The sequence below is a fragment of the Lathamus discolor genome, chromosome 2 (genome assembly GCF_037157495.1).
Source record: "Lathamus discolor isolate bLatDis1 chromosome 2, bLatDis1.hap1, whole genome shotgun sequence".
NCBI classification, from domain to species: Eukaryota; Metazoa; Chordata; class Aves; order Psittaciformes; family Psittacidae; genus Lathamus; species Lathamus discolor.
Genome location: NC_088885.1, coordinates 112,169,018 through 112,194,320, shown reverse-complemented (window position 1 = coordinate 112,194,320; position 25,303 = coordinate 112,169,018). Strand labels below are relative to the sequence as shown.

The following is a 25,303-nucleotide window of genomic DNA, read 5'->3' as shown; positions in this document are numbered from 1 at the left end:
TAAAAAGCATTCCTATTTGTCCTGGGTTTGCCCGTTCCTTTTTGTCTATGGAAAAACTGATGTTTTGCTCTGATTTCTTCTAAACAAATTGATTTTTGCTAAAAGCTATATATTTATAACAAACATTGCCATTGAAAAAAGAGTGGAAAATGACAGCAGCCTTGTTTGAATAAGATATCTGGATCAGACTACAAAACTTTTCTGGTTAATTATGCATAACCAGCAGCAGATCAAGAGAAAATGGCAACAACAGATCCTGCTAATCCAGTGATTCACTCTCTCCTTAAATAAGACGTTCTAATGAGATTTGTCAAGGGGCAAAGCCCATCCCAACTTGATGTATAGCTTTAATATTATAGCCAAATTATCAGAAAGGATATCAAAACCAAGTTCCTGTGTGTAAAAAGATAGTAACGCTATTCACTGTCATTTTGTAAGTTGTACAGAGCATCTCTAATCAGTAAATTACAAAACACTTTACAACTAGGAAAAGCAACAAAGTTCCTTGCCCCTGGGTTTTTATTAGAAGAGTGGTAGAATTGGGAGCAGAGTCTGAACTTCTTTGGTTCTGGTCCAGCTCACCATTCACTTGATCAGACTAGTTACAGTCTCTTAATCTATTTTTGTACTACAAGCAATTTTCCAAATTTGTTTTATGATGGGGAGGTTAATACACAGGTTACTTCATTGCCTTGCAGTGTTCTAAATGAAGATATAATTTGAGCAACCTGGTCTTGTAGAAGGTGTCTCTGCCCACGGCAGGGGGCCTGAACCAGATGGTTATTAAAGGTCCCTTCCAACCAACCATTCTGTGGTTCTATAATAATAAAATCAAAATACAATGTCGTTTTGTAAACTCGATACATGTATAGATATTCATAAAAACTTAGCTAAAATAAAAAGTCCCACTGGGACACCACTTGTGACTCAAGGAATTCTTTTCTTTAAAGAATATATTTATGCATATTTTTGTCCTATTTTTTTCCTGTAAGATGCTCTAATAATCAGAGAAACATGTGAAAAAGAGACAACATAAATCACACACATGATTTCTATGCATAAGCTCTCATCTTTTTGTGGAACTGTTCTGGTTCCATCAATAAGCTTTGCTCATTTCATTACTTGGCTTCCAGTGTAGCTAAAATGATGCAGTCTAGCAGACCTTTTTAGATGCCTTGTTGGGACACTTGCAATTCACTAAGTTGAGGTCAGCCTTTTATTAAAACACTACTAAACAAGTATGATTCAGACTAAGATTCCATTACATCTGAACAGCAGAATTAATTACAACTTGATACCATGTATTATATACCTGAATGAAAGAATATTTGGGGGCAACAAAGTTACACATTCATGCAAGCTTCATGTATTTAGAAGAAAAGTCACTTTAACAAAAAGTTACTGTAATATGATTAAAGAAGGAAAGCAGGCCAAAATGTAAGAAACATTTGAACATTAGAACAGGCTTCCCAGGAAGCTGAGGAAGCCATTATCACTGAGGAAGCCCTCAGTGATAATGGCATAGTGGTGGTCTTGGCAGTCCTGGGATAATGGTTGGACTTGATGATCTTAAAGGCATTTTACAACCTAGTTGACTCTATGATTCTATAACTCCAAACAAAATTCTTTCTATGTCAAATACCTTTTTATAAAGATGTTTGAGATGCAACCTTCAAAATCATCTCCACCAAACTTTATAGGTTCGATCAATGCTCGTGCTCTGGGAGAGTCAACTGATGCCAATTCTGACTTATCATCAACCAATAGATGTACTCTGAAACCAAGTGAATAAAAATAAGCCTGAATTCTAAAGAGATAGTTATGAACCTAAATGAAATATATGTATTAAAAAAGAACCATTTGACAAATGTATTTGCTTGTTACATTATAATTATGCTAGAGCTTCATTAGCTTCTTTCTGGGACTTTTTCAGTACATGCTCATTGACTGCTATGAATGTGCTCTGCCTTTTTGGTGGTAGACATTGAGCAAGAGTTGAAACTAGTACTTTAGCCCTACAGTGAGATCCTGGTCCCATTGAAATTCATGAAAAAGCTTTCCTTGACAGCTATAGGACAGGATTTCATCCTTTCTGTCAAAATGGTGCACTTTACATGTTATTAGCAGCTAGTACTGATAATATTAAGCTATAATTACCTGAAGTTATAACCATTTTCCACTTCAACTAGCAGTTATGTCCTTTTATGTGTTCTAGAGAAATCACTGTTATTTAGGAGCTTTTCAGTAAATCTATCTGCATTAAAGATAATTATTGAAGAAACAGACACAATATTAGCTTCTTCCCTGAGCCTTTAACCATTTAACATTACAGTGATGTATGTAAAGTCTATGGGAATGGGAATAGCTCCAAGGCTCCAGCTCAACAAGCATTCAAAACTCGCACCATCTATAAAACACATGCATAGTAGTGTACAGCTGAAACATCATAGCTACCAGCATGCACATTCATAGACCAAAAATCTCCTTTTGTTTCATTATTTCAACATCCTTTGCTAGCAGAGGGCACTTTTAGCTGTGTACAGAAAGAACAAGTCACACAAAATTTTAATCTTCTTTCTTTAACCACAACATAAAAGAATTAGGTAAAGAACTCACATGTTGTTTGTTTTTTTGACTGTCACGTAATGCATTGATCCATCTTCGTATTTCTTTTCCAATTTGATTTCTTTCTCTCCCAGTTTTGCAATTACAAAGCCAGGTGTCAGAAAGATGGTAAGAATATTAGGCTATAAAAGAATCCAGTAAAATGATCAGGTAAATGCAAGTGCCTTTAGTTCTCCTTGGTATTGCCATTTATACAGTTCTCAGTGGTCTCTTGTGGAAAGAAATTTTCTTACACTAAATCTGCATTTCTGGTCCTAGATGCTACAGCAAATTCTGCACGATTAACATGGTTCCTTCTTTAAAATACCTCTGCACTCTGAATACCAGTTATTTAAAATGTGTTTTAAAAGTATTTTTACAAAAGCAGAGGATTCAGTTCTCCACCTCTCAAATGCCTGGTGTGCTCTCACTTCTTAATTCCTCCAGCCAGCAAGGATGGGCTTCTGCTTGAACCTCCCTGCTTTCTGAGGGAACAGAGCAAAATCAACTGCTTTCCTCCGCATATTTGATAATGGTAAAATTCTGTAGGCAGAATGCCATCTTTTTTCAGCCAACTATCAGGCAACAGTTATCTTAGTGGGATGGTGGTGATACACTGTGTATGAGCTACTCTGCAGAAGGATCAGAGTCAAAGCCCAGTTACTCATTAAACTACTTGTTGAGTGTGTGAAGAAATCGTCAGGATATGTTTTTCTGGCCTGACATGCAAGATGCCATGCTCAAAAAAGGGTTATGATAGCCATTTCTTCCTCAAAATACAGGAATCTACATGAGATTTATGACACAAACTGATGCCAAACTGGCAGAGTCACAGAGACGTGACTGATCCAGAAATAAAACCAATCATGTATTCTAAGTTGAACATGTTTCATACCCATAGATTGTAATTTAAGAGTGTTCCAGTCGATGACATGGTCTCAAATCCAAAGCCAACTTGAAAATCCTTGGGAAATGGGAAACCCGCTGCACTCAGGCTCAATGTTCCCTTCTTAGAGAAAGCTGCAGATCTGACGAGCTGAAAGAGAGACAGCACTTTCCGCTATTTTCCTTTAACCAGAAGAAGTGGCAACATGGGACAACAGCTGCCCTACTCAACATAATTATGACTGACTCCAGTCAAAACCAAGCACAAGGCAAACTGCAAGTACCATTATTTCAGTACAGAAGAGACTGACTGAACTGGTTTCACCAGCATTAACTATGATCTGAGAAACTCTACAGGGAGATGAGGCTTGCTGCGTATAATGAGCTGTTCATCTCTAGCTACTCTTCGCATTGACGTGATGGCTTTGAAAGTTTTCACATTTGGAAATGCAAAAGTAAGCATATGAAGGAATAGCTCATAAGTACGGAGCTTTGCAGATGAGCTACATAACTGAAACTCTGTGAGTCATAAGACAGAATATTCCTATGACTTTTTGAACAAAACATGTTTTAATACATGAGAAGTTATACAGATACAGACAGAGAATGAAAGTCAGATCCTCTGCTTAGGAAAACAGCCTGCAAAGAAATTGCTCTGTGAAAGGTTTATATGCCACAAAGGGAAATCAAATGAGAAGAAACATTAAGGGCAATGCCGTATTAAAAAGGGCAAATGGGATCATGCACAATGTAAGCATCAGTAGGTAGAAGCAGAAGAGTAGTTATCAACTCTCCATGCAGCACTGGTTAAGCCAACACTGAACTGTCACATTTTCCCATTTTAAAAAGAACACGGCAAAACTCAAGTGTGGACAGAAAATAATTATAAAACAAACAGATGGGTAGAGCAATATCCTTACAATGAGAGACCTTGGTGGAAGTAGAGTCTGCTTAGCTCTTTCAAGAAAAAAGGTTGTGAGACCATTTAATTAATGCTAGTTGATTCTATGACTCTAATTAGGAAGCATAAGCACCTTGGTGAGAGGAAAGATCCTGAGTAGTATTAAGTAACTAAGTATTCCTGCCTAATCAATAACAGCAACTGGAAGCCAAGTTTAAATGGTAAATACAAATTCTTAATTGTACACAGTATTAAACAAAAGGGTGGGCTACTCCCTGGAGCAAGGTACCCCAGTAGGGTGGAGACTCCTTGCTTTCATATCTTCATACCAACCCCAAGTTCTTTTTAATATTACCACATGTTAACCAAGTAAAATTTTTGACCCAAGTAAAACATAATGGTCTGGGGTTTATAGACAAACCAGAATCTGTAAACTCCAACAGGAAGTTTTTAAGGAACTTTGTTAGTTACCTTCCAGTCATCTGAACATTTCTTGCTGACACCAACAGTCTCATCAAATATAACAGATGCAGTGTTGGGGTTTTTCACATTCTTCATGCAGCCCCGGAATGGAGGTGTGGATATATTAAAGCTGTTTACAGGGAGAGAAAGGAAAAAGAATTCAGTAGCCTGGTATTTCAAAGCACACAGTAGTATAGTAGCCTGTAAATGTTGACAATATAAGAAATAGAAAACCAGAATAAGAGCAATCTTTCTTGCACACACATACTTCACGCTGATCAAACATAATCTTCAGGATACACTGCAACAAAGATCCCACCACTAGCAAAAATTACAGATTATGATAATCTATTATTTTTGTATTATATGAGATAGATACCCAATACAGAGTGTGAAAGAAATAGCCTAAGGAAAGAATTTAGATAGATTTTCCATACAAAGCCTGTGTATTATACTCTTTTTATAGTTACTTACTGCTCCCGTAGAGAAGACGGAATTCCACCTAGGTAGTACTTAGTGAAAAGGAAGACATTTATGTTGGCTTTAATATCAGGGCTGACATGAACAGTATTCCTGCTTCGGGCAAGCACCAAATGAATCTGGAATAGGTGAATAAGGAGAATTACTTAGCAGAACAAAAATTATTTAGTAGATGAAAAGTATTCCCACAAAGAACACAATGTGAGCTTTTTTTCCCCCTTCTCTTCTTTACTAGTGACTTAAATCCAGAATAACCGCAGTACTGTAAAGGTACTTTGCAAAATTTGGTCATTTAGCCAAAGAAAATACCTACGACAAATGCTCTGCACTCTAAATATAAGGTGAGGTTTTATCTTCTTCAGGAAGATTGCCCTAAAATACACCTTGCCTGAGATTCAGATACTGCCTTCTGTCTGCAGTTGAAGATCCAGGAGCTGCTGCCTGATACAAAGACTAGCTCAGTCAGCTGGCTGGAGGTAGCTTGGCTGGGTATGGCACAAAGGTTCCTTCCAGCAGACCCTGCAACCTATACTGTTTAGCTGGAGATGTAGTAAGGGGAAAGGGAGAATGCATCAACACAGCAATCAAAGGTTTTAACAATGTCTTTACAATTTTATTCTGGCAGCACTGAAGCTAAACAGACAAGCAGCAACAAGAAGACTACAAAAGAGGAATCCTTGTAAAGATCCGCCTGGCCTGAAGAAATAAACCCTTAGGTAGTAAAAACACTAATCTAGTTATTAAACTGATATTAATAATAGCGATGTACACAGGTCTATTTAAATAAAGCACTTCTCTGTCAAAATTTTCTACTTTGGTGCTTTTCCTGTTAAAACTGAACTTATTCACCAGAAAACACAACAGTAGAAAGATTAATTTTCACATGTCCAAAGTAATCCCCAGAAGCTTGATATCCTCAAGACAAAACAAAATCTTCAAAACTAAACTTCTCAACAGGATGTTTAGTTTCAGTTAAATGAGTAATTTTGCAAATAATGATCACTTGATTGTTTAAAATGACATACTTGTTTATATGTTCCGTCATTTACAGTTGCATTGGTTTCTATTTCTTTTGGAGGCTCAGAACCAACTTTGTATTTAAAAACTGTATGACCATCTTTAATAAGTACACTGATGAACTGATCCTGCAATAAAAAAACAACAAAACACCAACACAATTAAACTGCCAACATTTCTTATGTTTCACTGTCTTGTGAATAATTTTAATGAAGCTATCTAGTTGCTTCAAAAATGCTTTTGGTGGCAAAGGTAACACAAAGCAGATTAAAACTTACAATAACCAACCATAACTACTTTAAACTGTTACAAACAGATCTGCTGTCAGCTCCAGGTGTATTCTTCAAGTCTCTAGAGGACTTTTTGTCATTTCAAGATGTCTACTGACTTTTTACAGCATTGAGAAATTAATCCAGAAGATGTTGCAGTGATTGCAAACATGTCTATTATATTATTAAAGTAGCCTCAATACTGTTTTGAGCACCTTTACAGCTAGAAGTCAGCATGTCACACTCTAGATTTTCCTTCCTCTGTTACCACCCATATCTAGATTTGGGAAGAATGCACTTCCACTTTTGGAGGATTTCAGCATTTCAAACTTAGCTTGATTCAGATTACATCCTCCTTGCCTGCTCCCAGTTCTGAATGCTCTGAATGGCCTAATGGAGGAGCTACTTGGAATGATTTTGTTTTCTCAGCATTGACAAAGTGAGTATTCAGCAGCCATTATAGAATCATAGAATATCTCAAGTTGGAAGGGACCCATAAGGATCACTGAGTCCATCTCCCTGCTCCTTGCAGTACTACCTGGAACTAAACCATGTGACATTAAAAACACAGCAGAATCTACTAATCTGCCACATAGACAAAAACAACGCTTTTAAGAAATTTCCTTACAGGAGTTCTACCTAACACGTTCTGAAGTGAAGTTTTTAAAAATGTTCTTGGACCCAAAACCAGACAGAAGCATTCCACAAATTTACCCCATCTGCTGCGAAAAAGACAATGCCTTCATCTGCAGTAGTCTCAATTGTCTGCTCATAGCGTACTCGGCTGTGGGTATTTAGTTCTTTCAATGTGACACTTGCATACCCAGTGCCTTCAAAATAGCTTTGGTCAGTCTCTTCTTTATACCTGTAATAATTCGATGACACAGATGTGAGAGCACGAACTATTGCCACATGGACTTACTGCCATTATAATTTTAAAAAAGCTTGAGTTAAAGCATTTGGTACAGGGCCACAAATAGAGCCAAATTCTGATCTAACCCAAGTAAAATAAAACCTTCCACTGGCTTCTATTGGATCCTCATATGGTCTTCAGAGAGGAAGTCAAAGTGACTGACTTTTTTATACTTCATGTGGTATTTACATTAAAAGGAGGTGAATGCATTAGTCCATGAGTTGTGTCTGGGTATTTTAACATTTAAATTGTTGGCCAGTGGACTGAGATTGCCATACATGTGAACATGCCAACACTGAGGATTTTTTCTAAGAAAAGCAGTAATGACAAAAGGGTAGAAAAAATCACCAGTTTAGCCACAGTAGTTACTCTTCTGGATGGGAAAAGACAAGAATTCAGAATGATAAAATCACAGAACTGTGAAACACTTCTGTGTTTAAACCATACCTTCTGCAGGGTTGCACTTCAGTGGTATTGAGGTTAAATGTCCTCTTGAAGTTGTAAAGGCTGATAATATGCTCATTTAGGTTGTCTAATTCAATACAGCCTTCATAATGAGGATAGTCCAGCTTACGTGGCGGCTGCAAAATAGTGCCACCAAAAACATTCCATCAACATCAAGCTGGCAATATTTTACATTGACATGTAACTGCTAAGTCTATTAGTAATATTATGCAAATATTAGTAAGACACAGAAGATGACATTCTAAATATCATAAAATTATTATTATTTTTGTATATAATATCCAAACCATCTGATACCACCCCAGGAGTACTGCAGCACAATTTAAAGTGGAGTCATATGGATGTATTGGGAATTGTACTTAGCAGGGCAGGACAGGTTTCATGCTTTCCTCAGCGAATGAAATACCATCATGCTCCCTTCTTTGAATTTTAGCATACGACACATCAGCCACCTTCTGTAGCAACTAGCGTCTCCTTACATCCTGTCTATTCCTATTGATATGGATAAACTTTTACAGAGCCTTTGAGTGGCTGCTAGTTCCAGTCTTTACTTGTAAGAACAACAGAATGATTAATATGGACATCTCTTTAAAAAATTAAGCAACAATTTGTACCCTAAAATCTGGTGGGTATCCTCCAACATAAAAGACAACAGTGCTGGGATCAAGATTTAGAAGCACGTCATTGCCTCCACTGCTTGCAGTCAAAGGGCTTTCATACTCTGGAGAAGCTGATGTTGCTGCTTTGATGTAATTCAGCTTTACATACTGGTAAATCCTAAAACCAAAAGAGACAGGTAAAATACCACATCACACTATTAAAAGGTGTTCTTAGCAGTTTTTGGAATCAATTGTTGTGCAACTGTGAGTCTTATACCTTTGAAACTTTACTTGATCCATAACAGCTTCCTCAGTTTCGCTTTGAGTCACAAATGGCTGCACATCTACTTCTACATCACCATCTCCCAGGTTATAGACACAAGTAAGGTGACCATCTTTCAGAGCCATACCAATATAATCCTTGGAAGCCTAAGAATAGCAAAGCAAATAATAATAATTAATGAATGATTAATGTTAATGAATGTAAAATACAGCAGCACTTCCTCAGAAACATCATCATACTGTGTATGAGTCATGAGACATCTACCCACCTAATAATGAGAACTGTGATTAAGTTTAGCAGTTCTTTGAAGAAAAAACTGTAATCTTATATGTTGGAGTGACTCAGTGAGTAATGTGTTGCATTGGTTCAGCAAATACAGCTATAAATGAACTGAAAAGCAATCTGTGGCTTTCTATTTTTATACCGATAGTAGCTAAATAATTTTCACATTTTAACATCTCCCAGCTAACGCCATGAAAACATGACACCTTTCCTAAAAAATTAGGCTCAACATCTGCAAAATAAAAAAGACATTTAGAGTGAGACTCGGTCAGGACAATGGTTCCTCCTGAGTTAACTGAAAGCAGTCATTTCCCCAAACAATTCACATTTTATTTCTTCAACAGACCGTATTTTACAAGTAACAATTAAAACGCTGTCAACAGATATCCTGGGATAAAATGCCAGATATTGAGGGGATAAAAAGATGAAATCCAATGTAGAACAACTACTTTTAAGCTGCTTTCTGTGTATGCACAAGAATCGCTACAGATATGGCTGCTGTCAGGTAACAAGACTTAAAATACGTAGTTAGGAATTGCATGCAGGAAAGTTTTGAAGTGTTTGATGGTTCTTGAGCAAGCCTGAATGCACAAGCAGGTCTGGTTTGTTTTGAGTATTCAGAAGAGAAAGACTTTTAAAACCGAAATGATCACTTTCTATTTACCAACAGAGAAACTCACAGAGACTTATATTGTGAAAAGAGTCAAAACACTGAGGCAGGATTTAGGCTGAGTTTGTGCTGACTGCTGCAGAAACTGTCAGTTCTGACAAGACAGTGTGATGGTATCCATGACAGAGAAGTAACTTCTAAAGCAGCAAAACAGCAAAGCATCAAAGGGCAAAGCAGTCAGTCATCCAACAAGTTACGTTGTCAGTGAAGGAATGAACAAAACACTGCTGCCCCCACATAATGGCAATCATGAAGAAATGGGCCTACTGTAGCTATAAACTTCAGTCAAAATAAATAATCTCCCATCTGTTTCTCAAGTATGTTGTCTGTTCTAAAGACCAGATTGAGTATCAGAATATACCTACATTTTTATTGCCCAGGTAAAGTACAAACTTATTTGATGCCCTCTGGGGATTGTCTAATCTTGTCTGAGGTCTTTGGAGGAAGAAAGAAAGTGAAGTATAGCCTTTCAGATCTTCAAGGTTGCTTGGAGGTCGAACTTCCACGCCAGAGCTGCCATTGAACCTCATAGGAATAGCAACCTGGTAAGAAAGAAAATATTCAGTATAATTATCTGTTGCTACTATAACAACTATAACTATCTGTTACTACTCCTACTTAGTTCAGTGTTACATTTAATTGCAAAGTAACCTATTACATATCCTAGTCATTTTACAGCCATCAATTAATACAGATTTGGACTCTGATCCTACCAAACAATACAATTAGAAACAGGCTGGATAATACAGCATTCTGTATTGTCAATCCTTCTAACTTAACACAGTACTTTTTTACTACAGACATCAATTAATCAACCCTTACCATGCCTCTGTCAAGTAATTGTTACCTTAAATACACGGACAGGGAAGAATGTGCCCTGCAGCTCTATAGAGTAAGCCTATGAATTATTTAGATGTCTACATACAGATCCTGATGCTTCACTTAGATGGACTGGACTAGCTGTTGGAAATTATAATGCACTTCTGATGTTAGCAAAGACACATCCTATTACAGCTATTTACACCACAGTCACAGATTTCTCTTATTCACTGTGACTGTAGTTTATTTGTGATGACCTTAGGGATGCTTCTCAGGGACCTGAGGCCATGCTATCCCTTCAGCAACTACAGCAGTTGCTTAAATGGAGAAATGGCAGTCTAATAAGAAGATGCTAGTAGCCATCTCCTGACATCTTGAGGCAGCTGGAGACATGAGAGCACTGGGCTATACAACTTCTTTGGCAGTGTCAGCGTTCAGCTGGCCATGCACAGTGGACAGCCCTGTCATTAAGCTACAGAGCCAATTCTATCTCTGCTGCCAAAGCCACCACAATACCTTGGAAGACAAGAGACTATTGTACAGCTAAGTATCAGAGATGCCCTGGAGAAAACCCTAGGGGAGGAGGATGAAGCAGAATGCTACTGCATCCACTCATTTTTATGTACAAATTATTATGCTTCCCATCATCACAGTTACTTTAAGTGCTGGGTGGTGCTGTTGAATTAAATTTATGTGTGGTCTTTCACATACATTAAAAAAAAAAAAAGTTTTAGAAAGATACAGAGGATCGAAGCACTGCTGTGTGTCCAAACCACTGAGGTCAAGCACAATTGCAGTGTTCAGGACAGACCTTGTTTGCAGCATCTCTTGCCTGCTGAATTAGCTCTCTTATGCGATTTACATTCTCAGAAATATTGCTTGTTGGCATTAGCTGTTGGTTGATACTCTCAATCTTGCTGAACAGATCTGGAAGTTTGTTTGTCAATTTTTTTACTGCAATGAAAAAACAACATCATTCGTGATGGAAAGGAGGAGGAAAACAGATGCAAAAATATGATAGCACTACACAACTATCAAAAAAAGCAGTGAGCAGGGTGATGACAGAACTGTTTTCATTAATCCTACAATATTAAGAAGCCCTTACTGAAGCTAGCAGTTTAAACAGAGGTTATGGTACTCTGGGAATTTGTGGCCAAAGGTATTTGCAGATGCAGACAGAATCAGCACTTCCAAAAACATATCAGATAAATTCAGGTCCAGAAAAAAATATTAAATAGAACAGACAGGATATTCTCTCTAACATTATTATCAAGTGACTGGGGATGCTAAGGCAGAATGAGGATAATGGACAACAGACAGGGGTCAGGCTTATGTGCATTCCCTGAGTAACATCATCTGCAGCTGCTGGAGAGTGAATACTGGGATAGGCAGACTGCTGGCCTGACCGAGTAGGGCATGCCTTATATTCTTGTGTCAGGGTTGCTAGTCATCACAATTCAGTAGTGAGCCTTACAATATCAGGGCAGGTTTATTTTAGGAGAAAAGGAGCTAATATGAGAACTTAAACTTTCATTAAAATGGGAAACAATTTTTCATCTCCTGTGATTGAGTAAAAAAAAAAGAAAAAAAAAAGAAAGCCTGTGATGCAGAAGGCAAATAAAAAGAAATCAAGACCTATTATTTTTCTAAATATGACTCCTAAGCTGGTCTTGCAACTGCAAGAATGACTTATGACTGCAATAACATGCAGGGCTAGCTCTTGTATTTATCTTATTTAAAATGTTTACTCTCACTTGACTTTATCAAAGTCGCTGAAAAAAGATGCTGTTTGTGATTGCCCCTTATTTTGTATTCAACACAGGCTTTATGCAGTCCATTTCACTTAATTTCAGCCAACAGACATCTAGCCTAAGCTGGATCTAGCTAGGTCCCTTCTCTAGTCAGTGTAGTAGAAAAATCACAGAATCACAGAGCTGCTGAGGTTGGAAGGGACCCCTGCAGATCATCTTGTCCAACCCCTGTGCTCAGGCACGGCCAGTTGCCCAAAATCTTGTCCAGATGGCTTTTGAATATCACCAAGGATGAAGGACTTTTGAATATCAGCGAGGACTCTACAACCTCCTTAGACAACCTGTGCTAGTGCTAGGTCACCCCCAAAGTAAAAGAGTATTTCCTGATGTTCAGAGGGAACCTCCTGTGTTTCAGCCTTTTCAGCGAGGGCACACTGCTGGCTCATGTTCAACTTGCTGCTCACCAGCAACCACAAGTCCTTTTCTGCAAACCTGCTTTCCAGCTTAGCCACCCTCTAGCATATACTGGTGCAATGGGGGTTTTGAGTTTTCTCCTCCAGTACCAGACTTCTCCTTGTTGAAGTTCATGAGGTTCCTGTCAGCCTATTTCTGCAACGTGTCTGGATGGCAGCATGGCCCTCTAGTGTATCATCCATTCCTCACAGTTTTGTGTCACCAGCAAGCTTGCTGAGGGCACACTCTGCCCCATCATCCAGATCATTAAGATGTTAAAAAGGATTGCACCTAGTACTAAAGTCTGGGACACCCTTCAAATCTTTAGAGACCAGCCATCTTTTAATATGTTCCACAGAATGGCCTTAATCACCTTCTGCTCTACCTGTCCCTTTCTACTGGCAATAAAGCAAGCTCAGAATACTAGCTTACGCTAGGTGCTTAACTTTTGGATCACTAAAATTTCTGCTGCAAAACTGAACATGTTCACCTAACTTGGCAGGTTTCAGGTAGCACCTGCAGTACCTGAATTGTTTGCCTCCATCAATGCTTTATTGAAGCCGGCACTCTGTGTGCTTCCATAGGTACTCTTCATTTTTTCCACATCTTCTTGAATTGGGAGCAGTTCATCCAGTACATTGGTTGTGACATCCTCAGCACTTTTTACCATGTTCTTTGCATCGGTGATGATGCTGTCGATGTCATCTGAAACGCACACACAAATGCATATGCAGATTCTTATGGTAACAGATGAAAGAGGCAAACAGAAGTGATCAGTAAATAACTAACCTCTATTTATCCCATTGAGATTATTTTGAAGAGTAACAATATCAACTTGCAGTGTATTCTTCTTTCCATCAGTGACATCGAGTCTTTGCTTTATATCTTCAAGGGTTGGACCAATGGCTGTAAAACAGTGAATGTCCTGCATGAATTTTAAACCAAAATACCACCTTCCTGTTGGACAGGTGGTGCCACAGCACCAGCCTGCACTCTTCCATAGCTCGTATTGAATGCACTGCTAAACAGACATAAGGCGAAAGATTTGCTGGACAGGAGTACTGCAAAGGTGTATAGCATAAGCGGATGTAGGAAATCTGCTTTCTTGCCTCTTTACATTGGAAATAACCACGACAAGATGTCTCGTCATAACCAGCCTCTTTTGGGTCAATAGGTGCTGCAGAGCTTTTCTGAACTGTGAAAATTTTTAGTTCAGTGAAAGCTTCTCATGTTGTGCCAGTATTTTTACTGTCACCTTCTTTCTTGGTACCTTTCAATGTCTTTTCAGTCCCCTGTGCTTGATTCAAGAGTGTAGTGCTCTCAGTTTTTAACCTTGCAGCTTTTCCTGCTAGGTCTTCTCTCTTCACAGTCTAATAATAAAGAGAAGCATGGTACTGTAAGATTGCTTTAATAAATATAGTAACATTTAAAGAGTAAAAGAGATAGCCCAATCCATCTTAAAAAAGTAACCATGCAAGAGTAGAGTTTTCATTTGAAGAACACCACCTTTAACAACAATTGTTAGGATTAATTTAAGCATAATACAACCTTGGTCTTTAGCAAACTTCTGATTTTGGAGTATTAGGAAGAAATTAATAGCACACGGCTGTTAAATGCTACTCCTCTGCTGAAGAGCTTGTGGGCATTAGTAGTAAAAAGTAAAAGTGAATACTTGAAATCACCTTCAGTGATTACAGGGCTTGCCTTATGCAGATCTCTATTTTGCACTGAAAGTAATGATTAGTATTTATATGGACAGCCTCGTCAGAAAGGCATTAACTAATGCTTTAGCATCTTTAGTGCTGAATCAAGTGCAAAAGAGTAATATCTAGTTGCAACAAGTTTACCAGCATTTGGCCACTTAGGGGTACTTACTGATAGAGCTGAGTCAGCTGCATTCCCAGCTTTTTTGGCTGCTTCCTCTGCTGCTTTGATGGCATTAATAATATTGTCATAGGCAGTAGAAGCTTCCACAGCGCAGCCTACCAACTCGTCCTTCCTGGCACTGTTCTTTATTCTGTGGGAAACAGAGTGAAAAATTCAGTCTTCTGCAAAGACTGGGGGATTCAAGAAGTATTCCAAATAGATCTGAACTCAGTATTTTCAAAGTAATGCCAATACAGAAAATAATACACAGAAGCACTGCATACAGATCAGTTAGATCTCTAATTTCATTCTGAAAAAATAGCAGTCCTGGAGGTAGACCAATATGATTCTTCAAGATTCTTCAGGATAAGAGTATAAGCTCATGCATTTGGAAAAGCACTACTGTGGGCCTCCAAATGATAGGGAGAATTCACCAAGGCACAAGGTCAATAAGCCACCTCGATCACAGCCATCCAAATACAATTCAGTTTAGAGAACTGCAGCTTCCAGATCATCTCTGGCGGTTCCAGCATCCTACAGGAGTGGCAGATGGAGCACAAGATGGAGCAACTACAAGACCTCTTGTGTTTTCCCCAGGAACCAATATGACAACTCAGGAATTAGAAACAACAGACAAAGTCTCTTCTATCCACTCCCCATGAGCTATGCTGTTGCCCTGTATTAGCTGCCTTATATTTATGAGAACAGCGTCTTCTTAACTGAAAAAAAAAATCACGCTGGAAACTAATTTTTTGAAAGCCAGATTTTTCCAGCCGAGTTAGGTATCTTTGAGTTTTACTTTTTGAGAGTTTCTACGTGGATTAACGGCAAAATGCAAGCAATTTGCACAGGAAAAAAAATATAAATTGGGATACCACTTTTTCTGTTTTGTTCTGCTGACCATAAAAGGTCTCCAAAACCTCAATCGTAATTCTAAGGTAAAGTACAAGTAATGGCAAGTAATGGAGAGGGAGATACTTGATTCACATGAAGTTAATAATTTTTTTGCCTTCCTAGAAGATTCCTTGAAGGATGAGAAAACCATAAGAAATCTTTTCCTCACTAATGCTAAACAGGCATGTCTGAAGACTGACGAGATAGCATTTCTTCCAAAGATTTGCCCCAATTTGGTGATATAATTAAAGTATCCCTGAGTACAGGTACAGGAAATAACACTACAAAAAAGATATTCTAAACATCTTCCCACTTTATACATGAGGATTTTCTCTTTAGTAAGAAGTTACTGAAGTGTTAGTGCAGTAATACAAAACTGTATAATGGGAACCCCCCACTTCTGGGAAAAGGAAAAAGTCACGAAAAATACAGAAAGACCTGATTTGTGGGGAAAAAAGGAAAGAAATCATCTGTACCTCATGAAGAAGCAGAAAAAGAAACCAAATTTCTAACTCTGCGAATAGTCATTAAAGCAAGTGAAGTTACAGACAGAGCATTGCAACCACGGATGTTATGTACAAAAATTGCTCATTTACAGAAATGGCAACATACTCTTCCAGTTGTTTTGCCAAGTCTTGCAAAGATTTGGCATGTTCCTCAGCCCTCACCACCAACGGTTCTTTGTTGGCTGATAAGGAGCTATTTGTCAGCTTTTCATTCATATCCTTCCTTGCTCCATCCAGCTGAGCAGCCAGGCTTTCGTATTCCTATGGGTTTATATAGACAGAATTTTATTTGTATTCATACACGTTTGATTTTGTCTTTGTCTCCTTCAGTGTTACACATACCTTGCACCTGACAAGACCAAGGGGAAAACCATTTCCTTACAAATTATTCTGCAGATTACTGGAAACAACTGCTAGTCATTACATTATGCTTCCCGGCCCTTTAGGTAACAACTGAGGCAGACCCTTCTAGCCCAGTACCCTGTCTTTGACAGTGGCTAAAAGCTATTGCCCAAAAAGAAATATAAAAATAACACAATTGCATAATGGTATTTCTCACAGATATTCTCCCACATTCCGATATCTGCAGCTCAGACACATCACAACCCTCAACAAGCTTCTCTTACACTAGCTTCTCTAGCTGTTGAACTATGCTACCCATTATAGTGCCAGCAAGACATTGTGGGGTCTAACCATAAGATGGTTAATTATACCTCTTTGCTCTTTTGCAGTAATCCAAGTACGCTGTTAGCTTGTGTCAGGGAAGATCGGGCAGAGCTTAGAATATCCAAGATACCATTCTGTTGTACATTTGTCTCCTCTATCCGTTTCTGAGGAAAAATGTGCCTGGGTTAAAAATGAGACACAGGGAGAACCGTATCTATCTAATCTAGTTTGCAGTAGGATTTACCAAAGGTACTATCACTCTGTTAATCAGGTCCCTATACTGTTTAAAGACTAATGATATCCTACTGATTAAAAGTATGAGAAAACTCAGGAGTCTGCAGGAGCATAGAATAGCACTGGACACCAGGCTACAATAGTTCAGTTATGAGCACTCAAAGTAAAAGTACTAAGGGTCAGCTGAGATGAACTGTCAGGACAGGCCATCTAAGTGTCTGATCTCTCAAACCTGGAAACTTCAAAACCAGCTCCCTGGTGACTATCCTAATTTTTTCCGTTCTCTCAAAGTCAGAAATAAAATGATAGCAGTAACCCTTCATCTGGGGATCTTATCAGAAAGGGGGTGGGAAACCTCCCCACCTTATCCTCTTGAAAGCTGTGAGAGGAATGACTTGAGCAGCCCTGTGACAATTCATGGTGTAGCTCCGTGGCAATGGCATACCACAAACCCAGACAGACAAGTGGTGTTGCAGGTAAGCATGTGTTACCTTTCCTTGGCTGGGTTTCTTTCATTGCAACGTGTTCAGTCTCTGCCAGGTAAGTGTATCAGTAGCAGATGCACTTGTACAGATGCATCCATCATTGAACACAACTGTGCATACTTATTTGCCAATCATATTGTACAGTCAATGCACATGAAAGTACAATTAAATATCAAAAGGGACTGTTGAAATTCTTTTGTTCAAGCAGTGTTAGCAAACTGGATAGACATGAGTGTGCTAAGCCAGTGACATATTCTAGCAAAACCACATTTAATGTAAAAGAATGAGTCCTGCAGCATACCCTTTTTTCTTGTACTACTTCACCAGCTCTAAAAATCAAGCACTCTCAGGAGTGCAGCTGTTTCTTGTCACCTTTCTGGTGAGACCTCAGAAAAAGTTCTGTAGAATACTAATCCCAAATAATTTAACAGTATTGCACACATTATTGCTCCCATCTTTCACGACTGATAAGGCCAAATACTTTAAGGAACTTCCTATAAAGAAATACATCAGGAATTTGATCCAGAATAGGAAAAAACAAAAGGCTAGTGGTAGCTGAAGAGAAGTGCTAGGCAGAGACTCTCCCACTCATCACACTAGTCTTGGTCACACTGTCCCAATCACATTAAAAGACCACAAGTGGGAGTAGACTACATTTATAGCTGTCCATACATACACCTAAAGATGGAAAAAGACCTTGAAGAAAGTCTAAAGAATTAGTGCTACTTGGCTTTGGAAGGTTAAAAGCACTTCTTATCTCCTGAGGTTTAACTTTCTTCTCCCAAGCCCTGACAGTACCTTAATATCTTCCAGCAGAACTCCATTATCTCTGTTTAAGTTTTCAGCCTGCTTGATTTGTCCCGTCGCCTCATTCAGAGCTTCACGTAGGTCAGTGATTTTTGATTCATATTCATTCAATGACTCCCTCACAATTTTAATAAGCCCGTGATTTTCTTGGTGGTACTTTTGTAGTTCATTCTTAATACGTGCCAGTACTGCAGTATCAGGACCAGAAAGAAAAGTTTTGTTCAAAGAGTGAACCAGAACAAACTTCCTTCAAAAGGGCTTGACATTTAGGATTAGAAAGTTGTGGTTGCGTGAAATACTAAGCACCCTTCGTAGTGCTAATTTCAGTGTTACTGTAGCAGAGATGCTATTCAGCATCTCACTGGGTCAAATATGCTTGCTAGTTTGCTGTTGCAGACACAGAGCAGAAATAATTGCATTTATTTGGCAATTTCTAAATTAAGGAAGAAAATCTGCAAAACCTGACTTTTTTTTTGATTTATATGCAACTAACAATTTCATCAACAATTTCATCTACAATGTAGATGGCTACATCTGTGCCAGTCACCAAAGCTTCCTCTGTAACCACCGGAGAGATAAGGGCATGTTGAATCTCAAAGAAGTTAGAAACATAAAAGAGGTCAAATGAATCACACTCTTAAGAGTGCCTGTTTCACTGCCTATGAGATAGGGTACAGAAGAGTTTCTCTGAGGTAGGTATCAGACTCCAAAGTTAGGGGAAATGACTACCACTTATAAAGTCTTTCACATTCCTCAACTATACCCCTGCTTATGAGATAAGCCTGTGACTTTGATGTACTTGCTGTCTGTAATGTCTGGAATCAGGTTTCTGAATGTCCCAGTTAAATACATGCAGAGAACATATAAGGGTGTACAAGTGCAACCAGAACTTCTGAACTTCCTTATCTTTGTATGATCTGGCCCTTGAACCACTCGAGCAGATTCTGAAACTCTGTTGTTAAATTACACCTGCAGTTCCTCTAAAATAGCTGCAGGTAGCATAGTCTATATATTATAATACACAGAAGCACTCGGTAAGTATATTAGGATCATCTATGTCTTAATTTTACTGAGATAAACCTAGTTACGAAGGAATGATCTACTGGGTCTCCTCCCCAACTCAACTCAGTTTCTTCCATAACAAACTAAAAATGCCTCCAGAGCTAGCACTTTCCTGTTGACTAACGACCACTACTGATCCCAGGGGTACACTGCAAAATGCGCTTCCCTGCACTACCTCCCAATCAGTAACACTTCAGATTTCAGATCAATCTTTCTAGAGAGTAAGAAGCTAAGAGAACAAGCTCTTACGCAGCTGAGCTGCTGTTCGCTCCTTCTCTGCCTCTGCTTGAAGTTGGCCAAAGTTACGGTTTCGCATCTCCATCATCATGCGTTGAGCTTCGGCCAGTTCTTTGGCAGCATCTCCCAAGGGTAGGTTGTTACCTTCTGCATTTGTACCAGCTACTTGTTCCAAGAGCACTGAAAAAAGTATTGTCAAAGAGGGAATGCACTTAAGACTATGCAAAAGACAAAAATGACAAACTTCTGTGAAAAAAGACATACCTATTCTATAATTCCTTAATGAAGCAGATCCATTTTGCATTAATTGTATTAAGCTGAAAAGTATGCCATGTTACACAACGGGAGCTAGTAAGATGGCATTGGGTTTGAAATTTGTCCTAACTCACCCACTTCACAGCAACAATTTTAAGGTTCTAACTTTAAAGAGCCTGTGAGAGTCCTGACTAAAGTCAGAGACTGTGGCAGTCCTGACTAAAGTCGGACTAAAGTCAGGATAGTCATATACAGCTCTAAATGTGCCTGTGCTAAATCCTCTCTGTCCCTATTCACTACTCAGAGAAGGTAGGCTCCTAAACTAACATTATATATTATATTTCTAATAGGAAGAGTGAATTTCACAGCTATGTATAAGTTCTGATTTATGAAGTTGTTTTCAAAGAAAACCTCTATGCTTAATTATGAATATTGTAAATAAACTTGAATAGATTCCTTCAAACAAAACATGTTATGGAGTTAAAAATTGGTTTTACCTTGTATATTATTGACAACTATTCGTATTTGTGAAACCAAATCCTTTCCTTTCTGATGAGTTTGGCCAAAATTGTTAAACAATGTCTCAGCTGCTTTGTAGTTCATATCAGCCTAGCAAGGGCAAAACATTATTAGATTAAAAATACCTGGATACAGCATGCTAATACATAGTAAAGAAATGTGTATTTTCAAATTGATTTGGTAAGTCACCTTTTCCTGCAGAGCATTTACATCATGATTTAGGTTAAAGATTTCTGTCTCCAATTCATCTACCTTTGAACCCTGATTGTGTACAACAGAATGGTAATTGTTCAATAAGCCCTGAAAAGAAAGGAAGAAAAAAAATAAAATCCAACGAATTACTCATACACAGGAGATGCAAAAGCAAAAAGTCACTGGGTTAGATCTTTATCCAAGGTGAATAAAAGCAGTATTACTGACAAGAAGGCTGACCAGTTGCCGCCCAAACCCTGGGCTTTCTTATCTGTGAGTACAGCAACTGCTATTCCAACCAAAGAAATTCTTTTTAGGATGAATTTTGGTACTGGCAATTGGAATGTTAAGGATTTTTGGTAATGCAGAGGTATAAGTGCTGGAAAAGGACAGAGCTATAGGGAAACCTTGGAGATACAGCTTTCAAGGTGAGCAGGCCTCAGAAAAAGCAGAGATACTGATTCTCTTTCAGAGAATGACATGGAAACAACAACGGTCCTCTAACAAGTGAAGCCCAGTGCTGTTGGCATCTGGTATTTGGAATCAAGCGTTAACGTATGTTTCCTTGCAAGGTCACAAAATGCTGAAGTTCCTAGGTTCAGCTCTTATCAGCTTAATCTGAAATCTGCTTTTCTGTATATGTGTACCTACCTTTAAGTCCTTGATGCGTGTTTCCAAACGTCTCATCTGCTCCAGTGTGTGGCTACTTGCATGGACATTTTGCAGCTGAGACTTAATCAGCTGAAGCTCATCACCTATTGTGCCCAAATCCTTCAGCAGTGTCATTACACAGCTATCGCAAGCTGGAGGGTGCATGAGCAAATGAAAGCAATACTTGTTATTAGTATTTGGTGCAGAGAACATTTCACTGATTATATTAATAAATGAGACGGACTGGAAACACTTTGATACTTGTCATCTAGTACTGCCTGAGCAGCAAATGCAACAACAAAGCCCAGAGTATTAAGGAGGGTGATCAGAGGCAGAAATGAGGAGGAGGCCCCATTTATATCTGGCTAACTGACCGCCTCCTTTATATTTTATTCAAAGTGTTTCATTGAATATTTGTTTTCAAAAGATTCATCATAGGACACCTCCAGACCTTTTTAAACTGTGTCCCCCTTAAGGAGTCACTGATATGTACCCAAAGCCAGCAGAAGGCAATCAAAGTCCAGTTCTACTTTATTACTTACGGTCACAATCTTCATTGGGATCCACATCTTTTGGTTCATTATTGAAACATTCTGAAATCACAAGAGTCTCGTTAGTAATCAAAGTTTTCTTATAGAAATACTACTATTGCATTTTTGCCTTCACTTTTCATGGTTGGCAGCCATGCAACACACAGTGCTGCCCTTTCATAAATCCACACCCACCATGAACAAGCTGAAATTCCCAGAAGACATGAGCATGCCAAAACATTCAGCTCCCACCTATGCCTTGCTGAGATCAACACCTTTTTCATCCCTCAAAGAAAACTGACTGTAACCCCAACCAATATACGTTACTTAGCAGCAAGAGGCTCTCACATCAAGTAGACAGAATGTACTGCTAGAATTTGCCTAGAATAACACCACCAGGACTAGAGCCAAGACTATATTACAAGCATTAAGGCATTTTACCCAGGACATAGGTTCAAATAAATCCCTTCGCTTTAGCATCCATGTTCACACCACATATTCTGATTCCTCAAAGGATGCCTTACCCACAGGGAACTGGGAAATATCTATGGACTACCTGTCACAGTTTGTGAGATTAAGCAATTAATCAAGTTTGAGAGAAATCCACAGTTACGCGTGGAAGGAGGCCCTGTATGTAACCCAAGGCATGGAACTTGGACCAGAGATACAAGTGGTATATAACAAACATTGCCATCAGACTTTCCAAGAAGCTAGCATAAGTGGCTGCCTGTCCAGTGTGCTGATTCAGTTAGTTTATTTGGTTTACAAACCCTGTTATAAGAAGCTTAAGACTCTCCAGGTGCATGTGGGATTGTGACATGCTGGGATCCCAATTTCTTGGAGTCAGGAGGGGAAGTGGCTCCTAAAAATGCCATCATACAGGACAGGAACCTTCCCCATCTTGATGCCCAGGTCTCTTTTACAGGCTTAGTCATACTGCCAAACTCTCATCTCCTCTTGAAAATGAAATGTGCATATCTTTGACAGAAAAGGATGCACTCAGGGTATAGGCTGCTGCTGTCATGAGTCAACAACAGCTTGAGACTGTGAGAGGTTACAGTGATAAAATCAGACCCGAACTTTAGCAGCAGCATGAAACAGCATGGAACCAACCGCAGAGCTGTGCCATTTCCTTTGGCACTTGCACATTAAGTCATCAGGAAGCTAAATGGGATTGGAAATGAGTGCTGCCGCCAAAAGGAGACAAGTCACAAAGAATATATTTGTAAGAGAATGAAGGAATTTGTTCTGAAATCCAAATACCTGTCCAGTTTGGCTGTTGTGCAATTCAGCTAACACCAGACACATTTCAGCTGTCACAGTGAAGTACCAATTAAAGAAACCTATTACTACAGCCTCTGCACAAACATCAGCCAAGAAATGGTGAAATGAGAAAGTCTGGCCAAGTGCCGAACATCATGCACAAGAAACCTGCTAGAACACGCTGTGCTGATGATCACAGAGGGTTTTATTCCTCATGCAGGGAAAGAGAGGGCTACTCAGAATGTACGGTTGGAGACAAACTGAAAACAGACTTGTTGAATTTTGCCCTGCAGATTAGTTAGTCCTAGCAAACTTTTGCTTCAAGAAGAAAGGAATGAGAAAAGATCAAACACTGCTTGGATCTGTTCCACACAGGTATAAATACAATCAAGATGTATTACGTCAGTGATGAAATATGAAATGAGAACTAGCTACTGAAAAATTGCCCCAGCTGCCAACAGCAGTTCACATATACTTGCTGGTTTTCTGATTTCTGTGACCAAGGAAAAATAAGGTAATCCTTGGAGTTACTTGAATGCAGCATGAACAGCAGTGCAGAAAAATGAAGAGCGTGGAAATAGTAGGAGTTATTAGTTTGACATTTCACTGACATCTGAGGAGGAAAAGCTGTCTATGGGGAAAGAAAATTGTAATTTTATTGGGGAATGGAAATATGAGAGAATAAGGTCCTTTTCAGCAGCAGTGACTTATGTGCTTCTGAATAGAAATGTGTATCCCAAGGAACTGAGATAAATCGAGGTAAAGACAGGCTGAAGAAAGTAGGATCAGCCCCTTTAGAATTGTAACAGATAAAGCAAACATATGCCAGTGGCATAATAATCTTATGAGAGTTTACTACTAGGGGAGTACATGTGTGACTGATTCTGGGAAAATCATGGATGTTTTAGACTGCAGCACAATGTATAGCAGGATTTATAAAACAGCCTCCTAAGTCAGGTCCTAACTTCCACTGTAAACACAGTTAGCTTGGATATCTAAGAAGGCAGAGACTGATGCAGGCTCTGAAGATGTCACTAATCCGTCCCAAATACATTTTAAAAAGGCATGTTGAGACTGCTCAGTTTCCTAAGTCCATAACGCAGACTGACAAGATATGGCTTAACCATGTCAGCAGAAAAACCACGATGCATAAAACATACGCAAAAACATATCCATGAAACAGAAAAACAAAATAAAATTGGTAATATTAATGAAGGGAAATACACAATAATATAGCTCACAAAGGTGAATTCAATGACTCAGAACAAGCCACAATGTTAGGTTTTAGAAAATCTTAATTTTTGTTAAGACTGAGCTACATTTCTTACAAGCCTAGATCTTTCCTTCAGTACCACTCAGATAAGTACATTCCTTCTTTGCTTCCCAGAGAGACAACGACACTCACTTCCATTTTCACAAGCTCTCACGTACCTCCAGTCAGGTGGTCACAGCTAGCCAGCTGTCCATTATTATTACAATTACATTTCTGACAGTAGCCTCCATATTTCTGTGGATTTCCAAAATATCCTGGAGCACAGCTAGATGAAGAGATACAAGTACTTTTTATTAAGTAGTTGAGCTACTTTTGTGAAATATACTTTCCCTTGACAAAAATCCCCCCGTTATTCTCCTGAAGAAACTTTCAAGAACTTTTGATTTCATGTCTTAGACAAAAAGGGTTTATTTCTGGTTTACAGTATCCCCTGCACTGTGCTAAAAAATATCTTTCCAAGTACTGCAGATTTTTTTCTATAAATAGAAGAACTCCCACAATGCTCGTATAGGAATAATTCACTTAGTCTGAAAAAAACCCACAATGCACACAGATACATACATACACAGAGAATTTGACAAGGCTTAACCCAGCAAATCACACCATTCTGGTCTGTGATCCCACCAGAAAACACATAGTAAGGAGAATCATCCTGCAAGTGCATGTTGAGATTTCAAACAGCAATTGCACTGAATGACATTATCACCCTTGTGATGGATGATACCTCCTGTACCACCTGCTAGCAAAGCAGCCTGTCTGAATGTGAGAAAATATTTTATAGGTAAAATGTACTGCTCAGATAGCTAGATAATAATCTTAAAAGTCACTCTGTTGTAAGATGGATAGAAGTGGCAATGTGGGATAAAAGGGCCAAGATGAGCAGCTGAGGTACATCATGAAGCTAGATCTGGAAGAGAAAACTTTTATATAACCTGAAGCTTAGATATCAAAGGTAACAGTCTTGAAGCATAAGACAATGTGCTACTAGAGGTACTATCTTCAGATTTATT

General features: G+C 38.7%; 1 protein-coding gene across 1 annotated transcript in view; it reads right to left on the bottom strand.

Annotated features, from left to right (window-relative positions):
- The window catches only part of LAMA3 (laminin subunit alpha 3), a 106,085-nt gene that overhangs the window by 5,933 nt on the left and 74,849 nt on the right, over positions 1 to 25,303 (bottom strand). The window contains exons 45-69 of the mRNA XM_065668132.1: positions 24,452 to 24,558; positions 21,770 to 21,820; positions 21,228 to 21,379; positions 20,574 to 20,684; positions 20,363 to 20,474; positions 19,623 to 19,790; positions 18,303 to 18,499; positions 16,833 to 16,949; positions 16,226 to 16,380; positions 14,729 to 14,870; positions 14,124 to 14,223; positions 13,643 to 13,759; positions 13,379 to 13,558; positions 11,461 to 11,603; positions 10,196 to 10,372; positions 8,873 to 9,024; positions 8,611 to 8,773; positions 7,979 to 8,112; positions 7,333 to 7,483; positions 6,358 to 6,477; positions 5,327 to 5,451; positions 4,862 to 4,982; positions 3,500 to 3,640; positions 2,617 to 2,747; positions 1,643 to 1,774 (exon numbers count right to left, since the gene is read on the bottom strand). Coding sequence (XP_065524204.1) covers positions 1,643 to 1,774; positions 2,617 to 2,747; positions 3,500 to 3,640; positions 4,862 to 4,982; positions 5,327 to 5,451; positions 6,358 to 6,477; positions 7,333 to 7,483; positions 7,979 to 8,112; positions 8,611 to 8,773; positions 8,873 to 9,024; positions 10,196 to 10,372; positions 11,461 to 11,603; positions 13,379 to 13,558; positions 13,643 to 13,759; positions 14,124 to 14,223; positions 14,729 to 14,870; positions 16,226 to 16,380; positions 16,833 to 16,949; positions 18,303 to 18,499; positions 19,623 to 19,790; positions 20,363 to 20,474; positions 20,574 to 20,684; positions 21,228 to 21,379; positions 21,770 to 21,820; positions 24,452 to 24,558 — 3,399 coding nt within the window. The remainder of the gene's footprint in view (positions 1 to 1,642; positions 1,775 to 2,616; positions 2,748 to 3,499; positions 3,641 to 4,861; positions 4,983 to 5,326; positions 5,452 to 6,357; positions 6,478 to 7,332; positions 7,484 to 7,978; positions 8,113 to 8,610; positions 8,774 to 8,872; positions 9,025 to 10,195; positions 10,373 to 11,460; positions 11,604 to 13,378; positions 13,559 to 13,642; positions 13,760 to 14,123; positions 14,224 to 14,728; positions 14,871 to 16,225; positions 16,381 to 16,832; positions 16,950 to 18,302; positions 18,500 to 19,622; positions 19,791 to 20,362; positions 20,475 to 20,573; positions 20,685 to 21,227; positions 21,380 to 21,769; positions 21,821 to 24,451; positions 24,559 to 25,303) is intronic.